This window comes from Cryptomeria japonica, chromosome 1 (genome assembly GCF_030272615.1).
Source record: "Cryptomeria japonica chromosome 1, Sugi_1.0, whole genome shotgun sequence".
Lineage (NCBI taxonomy): Eukaryota > Viridiplantae > Streptophyta > Pinopsida > Cupressales > Cupressaceae > Cryptomeria > Cryptomeria japonica.
In genome coordinates, this window is record NC_081405.1 from 527,583,854 (window position 1) to 527,598,049 (window position 14,196).

The 14,196-nt window shown below is 38.4% G+C and overlaps 1 protein-coding gene across 5 annotated transcripts in view; it reads left to right on the forward strand.

Annotated features, from left to right (window-relative positions):
* The window catches only part of LOC131055371 (methionine aminopeptidase 1D, chloroplastic/mitochondrial), a 195,909-nt gene that overhangs the window by 99,118 nt on the left and 82,595 nt on the right, over positions 1–14,196 (forward strand). For all 5 annotated transcript variants that reach the window (XR_009108338.2, XR_009108337.2, XM_057989822.2 and 2 more), the window contains exons 5-7: positions 4,803–4,964; positions 5,068–5,109; positions 5,333–5,404. Coding sequence is in view for 3 of the 5 variants with exons in the window: in XM_057989822.2 (XP_057845805.1) it covers positions 4,803–4,964; positions 5,068–5,109; positions 5,333–5,404 (276 nt within the window). In the remaining 2 variants the exon portion in view is untranslated. The remainder of the gene's footprint in view (positions 1–4,802; positions 4,965–5,067; positions 5,110–5,332; positions 5,405–14,196) is intronic.

Below are 14,196 nucleotides of genomic sequence, written 5' to 3' on the forward strand. Positions count from 1 at the left end.
TAAAGACACAATAATTTCATTAAATAGAAGTTACTTTGAACACATACACAAGTTTACAATGATCACATAAGTATAAACACAAATTTTAGGCTTGAGCTGAAGGAAATAAGTTAAACTAAATAATACATTATAAATATAAATAGTGTCAAATGTCTATAAAATTCATGGAATATGAAATGCATGGCATCAAAAGTTCAAAACATATATCAACATAAAAGCTAGAGCCTAGAAGTCTAAGGCTCAGAGGAGCCAATATCAGTGATCACTTGACCCCACAACCGTCCTACGTGTGCGCCTAAGATAGGTCCTGGAACATTTTGCAGCCATGATATCTGCCTGTGTCTCAGGCTCAGGCTTATGCTCAGCCTCAATTACATCAACATTCTCATCCACATCATCCTCGGACTCGGGGTCCTCCAATGGGTCTCCTTGTGCTCTAGCCTCCTCCTCTGCCATCACTACTGCCTCTGCCTCTCGACCTACCTGATCAACGCATTCCAAGTCTTCATTGCTGAAGACAAGATCTTCAACCTCAGTGTTCCACTCTGCCTGTGGATCAACCTCCTCTAAAGTGATAGATGTGTTAGTGCCCAAGATTTGTCTATGATGGAGGCGAAGGTTGACTTGTGACAGCAAAAACAAAGGGAACGGAATGTGGAGTTGAGTTAAGCTTTGGCAAGGGGAATTGATGTGGAAAGAAACCAATGCAAGAGTAGAAACACATAAACTTGCATAATAGCTCATTCCACTTGATGATGTTGATAATCTACCCATTGATGATGATATTTGAAGGAGCTTGAATATGATGCAACAATTGAGCATCTTGATGATCAAGAGACCTCTCCTGTAGCTCCCACTTATCCAATTGAGATCACATTGATGCTACCCCTTTTCTAGCACCAATTTTTTTCACTCTTAATCCCTTAGTAATTTTGTCAAACAATTTGCATGCAATTATGCAAGTTTATGTGTTTCCAGTCTTGCATTGGTTTCTTTCCATATCCATATTGGATGGCATTCATATAATACATTGACAAGAAGTATAACAGTTTATATTATTTATTTCCTCAAACTCAATATAAGCCTTCCACAAAAATTACAGTGACAAGATGTATATTGCTGATCTTAATTTGATATAAATGATTTTGCATAAGACTGAAATACAACTGAAATGAAGTCCATTACATGCTGCAATAATGCTCAAAAATGAATAGAAGATAAAGGATAGGGTATCCCACAAATTAAGTGCTTGACAACATACCCAATCTCCAATATATGAACAACAACAATGAAGTTTGTATTGCAGCAGTCTAACATACACAACAGCTACTAATTATGCATGTGATAATCTGAGAATGCTATTATGTAGGGCTTAGGAATAAATGGTATCTAGCATCAATTCCCCTTTCCAAAGATTAACTCAACTCCACGTTTAATTCCCTTTATTTTTTTTGTGCTTTTTATTCATGTTGGCACATAAGAGTCTCGGGCTCAAGATTTGGTGAGTCTGCAGAGTTTGACAGACTCGGCGAGTCTATGCAGACCCGGCCAGACTCAATTGAGTCCGAGTCCAGGGTCCTTTGGCCTCAATAGAGGTGACCTGCCTCGGGAGTCGCCGAGTCTAGGCTAGACTTTGCGACTCTTGTAACTATGTTGCAAACATGGCCAGCAACAATAAAAAGAAAACCCACCCCCATGTGTAAAAAGATGAACCGGTGACTGCACATACTGTGACATTCGAAAGCGTGATTGGAATAGAATGCCGTACTTGGTGGCGAGAGGCTCCCGACTACCACCCGTTGAAAGAATCCGTGTGCAAAGCAGAGGTCGACAAAGCTATTTAGATGCCAATGTTTAATTTGCGAGAAATTGAGCCAGTACTGCGAACTCTAATCGCAGGATATGACGAGCATTCTAACCGATCCATTGTTGAATTCCAGCGACACCAAATATTGTATTTTTTGGGCCGAGTGAGTTCGCAAGGGTGTTCGACATCCCGTCGAAAGGAGTTAGGTGGCCAAACTGACTACAAAAATGGAGGACAAATGTTTTTTGTTGCAGTTAGTGTGCAAAAATGACCTCACTGATGTGTAGTGGAAAGGGCTATGGAATAGCTCCAACAGTTGAGGGATGAGAAAGAGTTGTATAGCAATGGCTGAATGGCGCTGCATCATGGACCTTATCAAAAGCCATCTAATGGGAGCCTATCAATCATTTGACATAGCGGTATGGATGATTCGGTTGATGAATGGGATTATGACGGGTGTTGTGTATGATTGGGTGACAGTATTATCTACCAAGATCAAGGAGTTCCTCACTTTGTAGTGTAAGACTTTTTACACGAGGCACCATGCCATAGGTCTCTTCCTGGAAGAATTGCGTACACAAGTTCCGTCAGATTGTTGGGGCTCATTCCAGCCTCTCAGCCATATGGAGCCGAATAAGCCGCCTATGTTCTATTGGACAAATCTAGATACACTCTCAAAGGAAAAATCGTAGTGGAAGAGGCGACGGTTGATGCGCAAGATATGGAGCTGAGCGTGGATGAAGAGAGTAGTGCGGGTGAAGAGGAAGACACCGTAGAGGTGGGTGGAGTCAGTCGAGAGTGAAGATAATTCCTTCCGTATGACCCTACATGGAGAGAGGGGAATTACAGGTGGAGGGCGAGGCAGTGGAGTGCGAGGAGGTAGCTGAAGGGGAGTATTCCGACGAGAGGGAAGAAGATGCTGCTAAAGGGAGAGAGCTTTCACAGCCTTTTGTACCAGAAAAAGTCCCTACGACATTGAGGGGCTATGGGAGTCTGGCGATAATTGCACCACATAGTTGTTCCCTACCGCACATTTGGTAACACCTGGTGGGTTGAAAGTGTTCGCGGGAGAGGGACTCTAGTTACCATAGCATGGGAGATAAGAACGTGTGAAGAGCCATACCAGTGGCACTTCCCATAGACACTATGTTAGTCCAGAGCATACCCGAGAGTGTCCAACAAACCGTACTTGTACCAGCAGCCGAGACTGCAAGAAGGGATGTGGAGTTAGATGCCTCTTTGGATAGGTGGTTCGGTCAACATGCTGTTGTGGTTGTACCTCCTTCTCCACACACAGTTGAGGACCCCATGGGTGAGAACTTGATGGAGGAAGTAGGGGGAGGTGTGTAGGAAGCAGTACATGAGGAAATGCCATGTAGAGAGGATGAGCAACATGAGAATACGGTCATAGATATCAAGGACGACAACACTCAGGTGGGTGACACAGGGATGGGTGCTGAGTCTCAATGGCAGGAGGGGACCCGAGAGGACACTAACATCATTTGGGTATCTAGGCTAGACCCATGAGACCCCATGGGATCCATCCGTAGGTTTTTGACGGAGCTGGGTGCCTTGATGGATGTCACTTGGGACTTTGCAGGCCAGGGACTCTTAGCTTTCATGAGGGATGGATGCATGACAGAGTTTGTAGGCCACTTCACGAGATGGGCACTTGCAGAGACAAATGAGATGATTCAGAGTTGGAGGTAGATGCTCGCACACACTAGGGAAACACAAGGAGGCATGGAGCCTACATTACAAGGTATGGAGAGATCCTTCCGAGAGATTTTGTACAAGATGCGTCAGGCTAAGGTAGAGAGGGATTCTGTTATGGAGGAGGTCTAGAGTGTTAGGAAGGAGTTCGGCCTATAGGCCAAACTCACAGTCGTAGAGCAGAAATTGCGAGTCGAGTTGGAAAGTGAGGTGGCAACAGAGACTCTTGGAAAAGAAGACTGCAAAAGTACAGGGGCAAACCGGCCGAGTAGGAAAGATGGAGGAATGTATGGTTGCCCTGCAAGCCCAACTTGAATAGAAGGAGAAGGATATGCAAGAGGCAGTAGTGATGGTGAAGACCGCTTGGGAGCGTCGGTTGGTGGTTGAGAGAGACCTACGGCTTTGTATGGAGCAACTCCAATGCCTACAGTAGTGTTCGGCATCCTCAGCTACTCTAGGGACGTCCTCTCACCTTCCTAGTCCTCAGTAGTAGTAGTATGATAGTGTTAGCCCCATTTTGTTTTAGTCGCTTGGAAGACAACTTCTTTTTTGGGGGTGTTGATGTAGATGGCAATTATGCTGCAACTAAATAAAGTATGTTTGTTATGTTTTGAAATGGCAATGTAATGGGTAATTAGTTCCCATAGGTAGCTAGTAGTATGTATTCTGGCATTGTATCGGGAACAAGGGGATTATGATGGAAGATATATTCTGCTTACTGTTGTATTGCATGATGCAATGAAGTTATATCATTCTGCCTATATTATTGTGACTGTTATTTGTGTTTATGCATACTGTAGTTTCTCTATTTATTAGTGAAGTTGAAACAAATTCACCGTAGGGAGTAAACAATGACTAAAATAAATTGCTAACTGGACTCAACCCAGCTTGTTAACCCAGCCTGGAGAGAATTTAAATTTTATAGACAAAATTCTATCAGTGCCTTCTTAACCCATTAATCTATATGCTAGTTCTTTCATTTTCATTGTTAAGACTTTGGATATATAGTTCTCTGCTCAGAATCTCAACCATTTGCGTAAACCATGCTATTTCTTTTTTAACATTATCATGTTTAATACACACCTCGAAGCATTTCATGACTGCTTATGTTTTTAGTGCAATCATCTTAGAACATGGCTTTTGCATTTGTGATGCATGGTTTCTTTGAGAAATATCACTAGTAAGATCTGTACACTCTTATTTATGACTTGCAGTGTACTTATCTAATCGACATTTATTTACCTGTCTGTATTTTACTGAAACCTACTTTGGCATTCTCTAGCCAGGAATCACTACTGATGAAATTGACAAGGCTGTCCACAAAATGATTATTGGTGCTGGTGCATATCCATCTCCTTTAGGTTACAAAGGATTTCCAAAAAGTATTTGTACTTCAGTAAATGAGGTTGCATTTCATGGTATCCCTGACTTGCGCCCCTTGGAGGTAATTCCTATTGAATTGTATGAAATACACCTTTGTATTGATACTGTTTGGGCTACTGATTCACTGTTCATGAATGGAGCTAATCTGCTAAAATGCTTTGCAGGATGGTGATATTATCAACATTGATGTTACCATTTACTTGAATGTAAGTGCATTTCCTTCTCTGGATGGGGTTTGAAGTCTAACTTTATTTTGTTGGAATAACTTGGAGATTATTTTCTATAGTTTGTGTATCTCATGGTCTTAGATTTGATTTAATTGGTTATGAAAATTTTTACTTACAACATTGCCTTAAGATTTAGTTCACTGAAAAGAGTTACAATTTCTTGTAAATGATTAGTTGATTTGTTCTTGAATTTTTGGTATAGGGATATCATGCAGATACATCAAAAACATTCTTGTGTGGCAATGTTAATAATAATGCAATGCAATTGGTGGAGGTAACATCTTTTCCAGATATTCGTCTTGGTAACAATTTCAATTGAAAACTTAGTTTTCTAAGTCTCTTAATTTTTTGCAGATCAATTTCAATATTGTGTTACCATCAGTAGCAATTTTCTCATTGTATGTTTCATGTAAATCTTCCTAAACCATCCAAATCTCTCTTTGTTATATTGAAAAGGACACTGCACAATTACTTTTAGTTGTACCTACAACTTATAAGATCAAATTTTGTACGTTTTTTTATATATTGAAAATAATTTAGAAACCATTGGTATACAACAAAAATAGAGAATCAGATCATCTCGTGGAATTGCCAATAGAGAAGACCACACAGGGTCTTAGTATAACCAAAAAATAATACTAGGCGAAATTGACTGTATCTAACTGGAGAAGCTGCTGCTGATATACAGAACATACAATTAATATAGAAGCTGATAAAAACATGCAGTATAAAGTAGACATATACAACTATAGTTAACAGCTGAAGTATATCTATGAAACAATATATCTATGAAGTTTCATCTATGAAACAGACTATAATCTGGAGCTTAGAAATTTCTGCTCTCACTGAACTGATCTAGATTCCCCCATCCAATGGGAGGATCTATGGCTGACAGCTCATCAGTAGTTCTGACTACCTCAACAACAAAGTCTTCATCTTCATTGAGATGACACCTTGCTCTGCCTTGTGTTCCAGCACCTTTTTTCAGCTCCTCAGGAGGTACATTGTTGTTGTTTTTCCTCTGTAGGTCCAAGAACCTTTGAAGACTGGAGTGTTTTCTGTCTTATTTGTTAAAGATTATAACTTCATGCTGTCGTGCTCCTTCTATTCGAGTTCCTTCTTCTACCGCTGGAGATGGTTCCATTCCTTCTTCGTGGTTCATATTCTTTATAACTGCCATCGACTTGTATTTTCTGGAATTCGGTTCCTTTATTTAAGTTCACCAGCTCATTGTGTGTGTTGGTGTGTAACTGACACTGTTCTTTTTGATTTGTCTTCCGCCTTCTTCTTGAGGAGTTATTGGGTTTGAAGCATATTATTTATTTGTGTGCCATGGGTCATTTTAAGATGATGATCAATATTCTTTGAATGGTCTTCTGCTGGGACTTTGTATCTGATTTTCCGAGTTGATCATTTATGTTCAGCTGTGAACATTTGGATGTGCAGATTCATTCTATTGCATCTCCTTCTACATTATTTGTAAGCAGTATTCTGATAGTTGACTTCTATTTGAGCATTATCAATCATTGATAAAATGATTGTCTTCTAAGTGTGAGAGACATGTACTTATTTTTGAGATTTCAATAAAGGTATTACTTTTGCGGGCTGGGTTTTTCACCCTCAAGTGGAGGGTTTTCCCAGGATAAACTCTGTGTATCTTGTTTCAGATTTGTGTGTTGCTATAACATTAACATTATTGAAGGGCCATGTATGCGCATACCTTATCTCTGTTTTGTTGACTCTAACAGTGCCATCATTTAATATCTGAACCTAGAAATCTCCATAGTCAATGTAACCTGCAATGCCACATTGTAAAACATGAGTCTTTTACAAGACTCAGTAAGTGACCTCCTTGTAGCATGAAATTTTTCCTCATTCCTTGCAATCCATATAATCCACAAATTTCAGCAGGAAATACTAACCAAAACAAATTACTTTATTCAATTTACTTACAAACCCAAATAGAAATCTTCAATTAATAGTTCCCCCTAGCCCTTAAGATTAACACAAAACAAATTCCAAACTTCTTTTGCATTGTTGTCCTCATTTTTGTTTCCAAAAATGAAGGACCGCTACATAAATTTTTTGTGAAAAAATGAAATTTTTTACTCTATGGCACGCTTCCCGAGACAAAATTTTGACTAATCCTTGGACTGGCTTAATCCTTAGTCCATCCTCGAACTACGTTTCGAATTTCGTCAAATTCTGGGTTCGTTTGCTATGTGTTTCTTTCAATTTCGGGTTTTAAAACCTCGACTGCAGGTGGAGAATTTTCTTCAAACTGCAAGTTTTAATGATATTCAATGTTTTGGTCTTTGTAGGGGAATTTTTGGCTTATTACATGTGCACTTTTATTCAAGGATGAATACTTGTAATTTGTTTTAAATTTCCCTTTTATTGTTTTTTTTCTTTTTTATTGTTTTTGGTCTTGTTTAGTTAAAATAGGGATTTTTTGGCTAAATTACAAGTAAACTTGCAGTTTGGTCTAAAAACCCTTACTTTAATGATTTTTACATGTAATAGGGATTTTAAATCCCCATTACATATGTGCAAGCAAGTATAACTTGTTGTAGGGATTTTATTTCCCTTTTACAAGTATTTAAAAATTGCATTTCTCTCCAAAAAACCCGATTTTGCCTTGCAAGTGCATTTTTGACAATTTTAAACTTGCAGTTTGGTCTAAAAAACCCGATTTTGCCGAGTAAGTGAAAAAGTGCAATTTTAAACTTGTCATATGTCCCAAAAAACCTGAATTTGGCCTTGTAATTGAAAAAGTGAAAATTAGAACTTGTCATATGTTCTAAAAAACCTGATTTTCACATACTTATGCATTTCGAACTTGTCTTTTTCTCCCAAAAAGAAAATCGTTTTTGTTGAACTTTTCAAGGCAAATTTTGTGGAAGATTTGTTGGAGGAGGAAGGTGTTTTGGTTTCTATCCTATTTTCATGCATTCTTGGACACTTTTCAAGCCACATGCAGGTTGTTTTTGCTGGTTTTTAGCTTCATAACAGCACCACGTTTTTCCAAAAAAACACGTTTTTAACCCTTTGGGATGCCATGAATCTTCAAGGAGATGAATCATTTTGGCTAGGAGTACCAAGGCATTGAGGGTTAAGAAGTATTCAAGCATTTTCTATTCCATTTTACACTTGTTTGCTGCCACATTTTTCCAAAACGTGGCAAGGGTTTAGTGTTGCGGTTTGTTCTCTATTTATTGGATATTCTTCTCCATTCCAAGTTTGTTGCATTTTTGGAGAAGCATTTTCAATTTCAAGAAAGGTATGATCTCTTTCCTTTCTTTCCTTCATTTTGTTATTTTCTTGTTTTCTTAGTTTTCTTTCTTAGTTGCATTTTTGGAATGTGTTGTTCTTCCCCCAAAAATCGGTTTTTGTGAGAGAAATCTTCCCTTTGGTATGCAATTTTTGAATTGCATTGTTCTTCCCATATTTCCCTTTTTACTTGTATTCGGATTTTAAAATCCCGATTACAAGTTCGCTAGAAATTCTTATTCTTCCCTTATGGTTAAGGATTTTAACCATTTTTGGTTAAAATTCCAAGTTGAAAAGTGTGAAATACCCCTCCATTTCAAATTCGGGTTTTAAAAACCGGATTACATATTGAAGAGTTCTTCCCATTTTTATGAAAATGACATTCCCGGATTTTCCCATTTCTATCCATTCACGTTTCCCATATCTGTACTTACCATCTCCGTCATTTTCCGCAAGTCAAATTCTCATTTTCCATCTATTTCTCCATTTGCAAATTTACAAATGTACTTGCATTCGGGTTTTAAAACCCCGATTGCATGTATGTTCTTTCCAACTTGTATACTTGCGAAAATTTCCCCAAGATCCGAAATTGGTCAAAGTCAAGATTTTCCCATTTCCATATATTTCCCCTCTTCCTCTCACAAAATCGTGAAGTTCTAGAATCGAAGTTTTACTGATTTGGAGAAGGAAGAATGATATTTGCAGTTGACTATGATGTTGCCTTAACTCTTTTAAGTCTTCATCACAGCATTCCAGGTTCACAATCAATGTCAAATTTGCCGGCATCTCCAACTCCAAAGAAGATGAAATATAAATATGACAAATATCAGAATGAGGTAGCACCTTCCCAGGTTTCTTCTCCTTTGGATCGCATCAGAGACATGGAGATAGGGCACGTTGATATGTCAGAATTCGTCAAGAGGGTAGAAGATCCACAGGATAATAACTTGCAGCGGCTGTTGGACAGCCATATCCATCATGCATCTTCTTTCCCGGTGGCTGCCCTAGAACCTGAGTTCGTTCTTGCTTGTGCCCATCATTTTGACAAAGAGTCAAGAGTCATCAAAAATGATGATGGCGAAGCTATAATCCGTCTTGATGCAGATATGATCGAGAAGGTTTTCAGAATACCTCTTGCACCTATTTATATGGAAATCTCCAAAGAAAGTGTAGCGGAGTATTATGTGAAGAGGGAAAAAGATTGCAAGTGACACATCAATAGGTGGATCCAAAAGCCATGAGCCTCTTTCTCAAGGTGGGCGAAGTTGTACCGCTGCGATTTCAAATGGGAGATAGGAGACACCATCACTCTTCTTAGCAAGATGATGGGCCTTGAGCATTCCAATGTCTTTGAGCCATGGATGTACCAGTTCATCATGTTCATAAGGCAGTCTCATCACATTTCATGGGGAGAAGTCATCAGCGATGCCTTGTGCGAGCAACTTGCAGCAGTTCCTACCACCATGACCCTCTTTATGAATTCATATTTGGTATATTTGGCAGCATCACTTAGACACTTTCCAGGTCTTTCTACCAAGGGTGATTGCTCACTTATACCAGTTTGGGAGTATCATGACCAGTTGCCGTTGAGACCCAGCAAACTGCATTTCAGAAGGGTCCAAGATGCATTCTTCAGTTATTTCATGTGTCAGTTTGACAGAACTCTCACGAACAAGAGAATATCAGATGAGGCATGGGCAAGGGTGTGCGAGTATGGATGTTTGTTTCTGCAGTTTCCCAGCTTCACCTATATGAGGATCGGATGCTATGGTGGTCAGCCATATATGCTTCCAGATACCCAACTGATAAGATCATTCTTATGGAGTTGGGAAGACAGATCATGTATGTTCATACTTTTCAGTCTCTAGACACAAGGTTGGAATGGGGATCTCTACCACAAATCCATTGAAAATTGGCCGGTATTCCCTTGTCACATATGTGAAAGCTAAGGCCATGGAGACTGAACTGCAGGAAATCAAGCTCAAAAGGTTTAAACCTAGAGCTGATTTTGATTATAGGGGTATGAAGGAGAAGATCAAGAAATCCTTTGTGCATGTGCATCGCATTGAGGACATTTGGGTAGATCTCCGCACAGAAGCTGAAGTTCTGAAGATGGATTACTGCAGGCTCACTGTTGAACAAATTGTTGATTTGAACTTGGTGGATATCCCACAAGGGATGATTGATGATGGGCACATACTTGATCCTGAATACATTTCAGGGAGGGTTGAGGAAGAGCCACTTCCTTTGATCCAATGGTCGCACAAAGAGTGCATATCCATCCTTGACAGATTTCAGCCTATCTTGGCCAACACCAATGCATGGCTGAAAAATAATGCTGTTAGACTTATAAAAATCAAGGTTGGTAAAGAAGATGATTCTACGGGGCCTTTTGGACGTAAGTTTGAGATTCAGGTTGACAACAAGGAGGGTGCATCATCTTCGGGCACAAGGATCAAGTTGCGAGTCAATCGTGCAGTAGTGCTTCCTCCTGAGGAGACGTCAGTTCGTGGGAAGGAAAAATCATGATTCCATGTTCAGGTGATTGATCTGGATAATCCAAAAGAGGGGCAGCAATCTGATGATGCTCCTAAGTCTCCAGTTTCAGACTCGCCTCATGAGATCATTCTTCCAGTTTCCATTGAGATGCCTCTTTTTCCTCCTAATTTGCGTTGGGATGAGTCTCCTCAGAATGCTATTCCCATTTCAGCATACGAGCCATCTCCTGATCCTCAACAAGAGAGTGTGTTGGAAGTTCCTGAGGATATTCCTACTCGTATCCAGTTATCAGAAATTGATACTTCGACTTCTGGTTTTGAAGAATTCATGAGGGAATCTTTATGCCCATTGGTAACTGAGCAAACCATGCTCGCTATCCAAACAGATATTCCTCCTAGGATAACCACGGTGATTCAAATAGAAACTGCTTCTCCTTTGCCTTCGGTTGCTACTGGAGGGGAGTTGATGACTTTGCCTCCATGGCTTAGTTCTTTTACCCCGAAAAGGAAGAAGCAAGAAATTTCATCTGATGCCTTTGATTACCAGCAACTGAAACAATCCAGATCCAAAGTTGCTAAGAAGGCCAAGACTATCTCCAGAGTAACTGTTGACAGCAACAAGATGAAGGTAGCTGAAATTGTGGAACCTATTGCGGATAAGCCACTTGAAGAAATGTCAGCTGCCGATTATAAGGTTACAAGGATAGAGTTGGGAAAACAGATGCATGAGGTCATTAAACATGATACTCAGTTTTCTGTTGCTTCATTGGTGCAAAGGTGTGATGAACTTCTAGCAAAGAAAGACAAGCTAGAAGGTGAAAATCGACAACTTATGGCAGCCATTCATAAAATTACAAAACCTGCTGCTGAAGGGAGTAACTCCCTAGGTTCTTCTGGTTCCCAAGAATCAATTTGTGGAGTGGAAAGGGCTGCTCAAAAGGTACAAGCATTGGATTCCTAGGTTGATCAACTTCATGATCTATGTGCACAGGTAATGAAAGACATTTTTCAGATGATGTCTAAGTTGGAGACTGTTGAGGAGAAACTGGATCAGACTTCTAATACTTTCAAAAAGAATTTGGAAAGTGTTGAAGAAAGTTTGACAATTTGGCGTACCATGCCCCAACAACAGCTGAGTGTTCTACAGGAGCCCGCCATCATCTCTTCCAAGGTCATGTACTTGGAATTTGAAGAACTCCTGGAAAACAAGACCCTTGTTCTTAAATCCCTCATTGAGGAGATCGGTGATGCAAAGAGATTCTGGGGTGAAGTTTTCCGAGATATTGTCTCACATTGTGAAAGGGCCTCTTGCAACATAGTAAGTCAGGATGGAGAGCTGATTGGAAAAGAAGAAGTTCTTGCTGATTTACAAATGAGGATTCATAATGAATGGAGGAGCGAACAATTCACGGCCGCTTCAATTCAGACATTGATGAAACACCAAGCCTTTCTGCATGAAATCTAGTCTATCCTAGATAAAAACAATTCTGTGCTCCTTCGCTGTTACGACACTATTGTGAAGACCATGGTTGTTGCCAAGAACACCCATGAAATGAATCCCGAGGAACTACAAACGAGCATCCAGAAATTTCAAGGATTTGTGTCTTCACAAAATTCAACTTAAGTGTTTTTCAACACTTAGTTGAATTTTCGCTCTTTTGTAATCTTTAGTTGTAATTTTGTTTTGACAAGTTACATGTAAAAGTATTTTTCGTAAAAAGCAAGTTACACATTACTTGCACTTTTGTAATTACATGTAAGGCAACTACAAGTTGTGTCCAATTAGGACTGTAGTTGGAATAAGTCTTAGTTAGTTATTGAAGTCTCAGTTAGTTATTGAATGAGTCTTGGTGGTTGAGAGAATCTCTCAAGTTAGTTAGGATCCTCCCACCTTTTTCTCATGGCTCCTCTTCTATAAATACTTGAGGGGTCTATTGTAATTTTTATCTTTTTGGAAAGCAAGCAAAAACTCTGCCAAATTTACAGCAAAAAGTCTTTGAGCTTATGTATGTGAATTGAAAGTTTTTGAAGAATAATAAAGAAGGATTACTCAAGTTTTGAGTCTTTGAGCTACATGTTTGAGTTTGAATCTTTTTATTTCTTCCATGCAAAGTGTTTCTAAAGGAGCTTAGTCTAATCTGATTTGAAGTCTTTGTGCTGCTAGTAGAGAAGATTAATTAAAATAGGAAAATCTCTAGAAGGAGCAGGAAGTCTTTGAGCTTGCGTCTATTCTTGAGGAAGAATTACTGTTTGATAAGAAATAGCAGCAAATCTTTGAGCTTGCATTAGTTCTTGTCTGTTTGTTGAAAGAATAGATTATTCCAGTCTTTGAGCTGTTATCTTTTATTCGTTTTAAATTTTAGTATAGCAAAGGGTAGATAGGACTTCACATAATCAAGTCTTTGAGCTTGATATTGCTTTCCCGTCCCAAAGGAAGTGACGAAAGTCTTTGCGCTTTCAAGAAACTTGATTTTCTTTCTCTCATTTCACTTGAAAGTGGTTACTGCTGTTCATATTCAATCGCTATCCTTTTCTGTGAAGAGAAAAGGATATTGTCTTTATTGAAAAAAGAAGAAAGATTGCTGTCCCATCCTATTTTATTTACTCGTGTGCTGTGGTTGAAACCACAATTTTGTATATTTCCCCAAGTGTACAAAATTTTCAACCAACATGCATAGAAACCAAAGATGTGAAAATCTTAATCGGCAATAAATCTTCTGGCCGAAATTTAAAAAAAAATCGGGAATCGGCAAAAAATTCGGGAAAAAATCGGCAAAATTATTGAACATTTGAAAATATATAATTTCTTAAAATATTCTAAAAAAACACAATAATTTATATTTAATTTAATGCCACATACATAAAATATACCATATATTTAATAAAATTGAGAACACGATTTATAAATTAAATTATATTAAAATTTAAATATACATGATATTATATTTATTGATTAAAAATATTAAAATTTACATTAATATTTTAGACAAATAATATTAGACTAATAAATTAGATGTATTTAACTTTAAATATAATTTTATTAAATATTAAAATAACAAAATTTAATTCTAATAAATTCATAAATTAATAATAATAAAACTATCGCTTTATGTATTGTTTCAAAGTAATGTTGCGTAAATATTTCGAAACAATCTAAGTCTCATAAATTAATAATAAAAAAACTATTGCTTAATGTATGGTTTCAAAGCTATGTTGAGTAAATTTTTCGATTCAATCTCTCGACGCAAATCATTGCAGAGTCCTTAAAAAACCCTATCGTGATATTTTGAATGGTTAG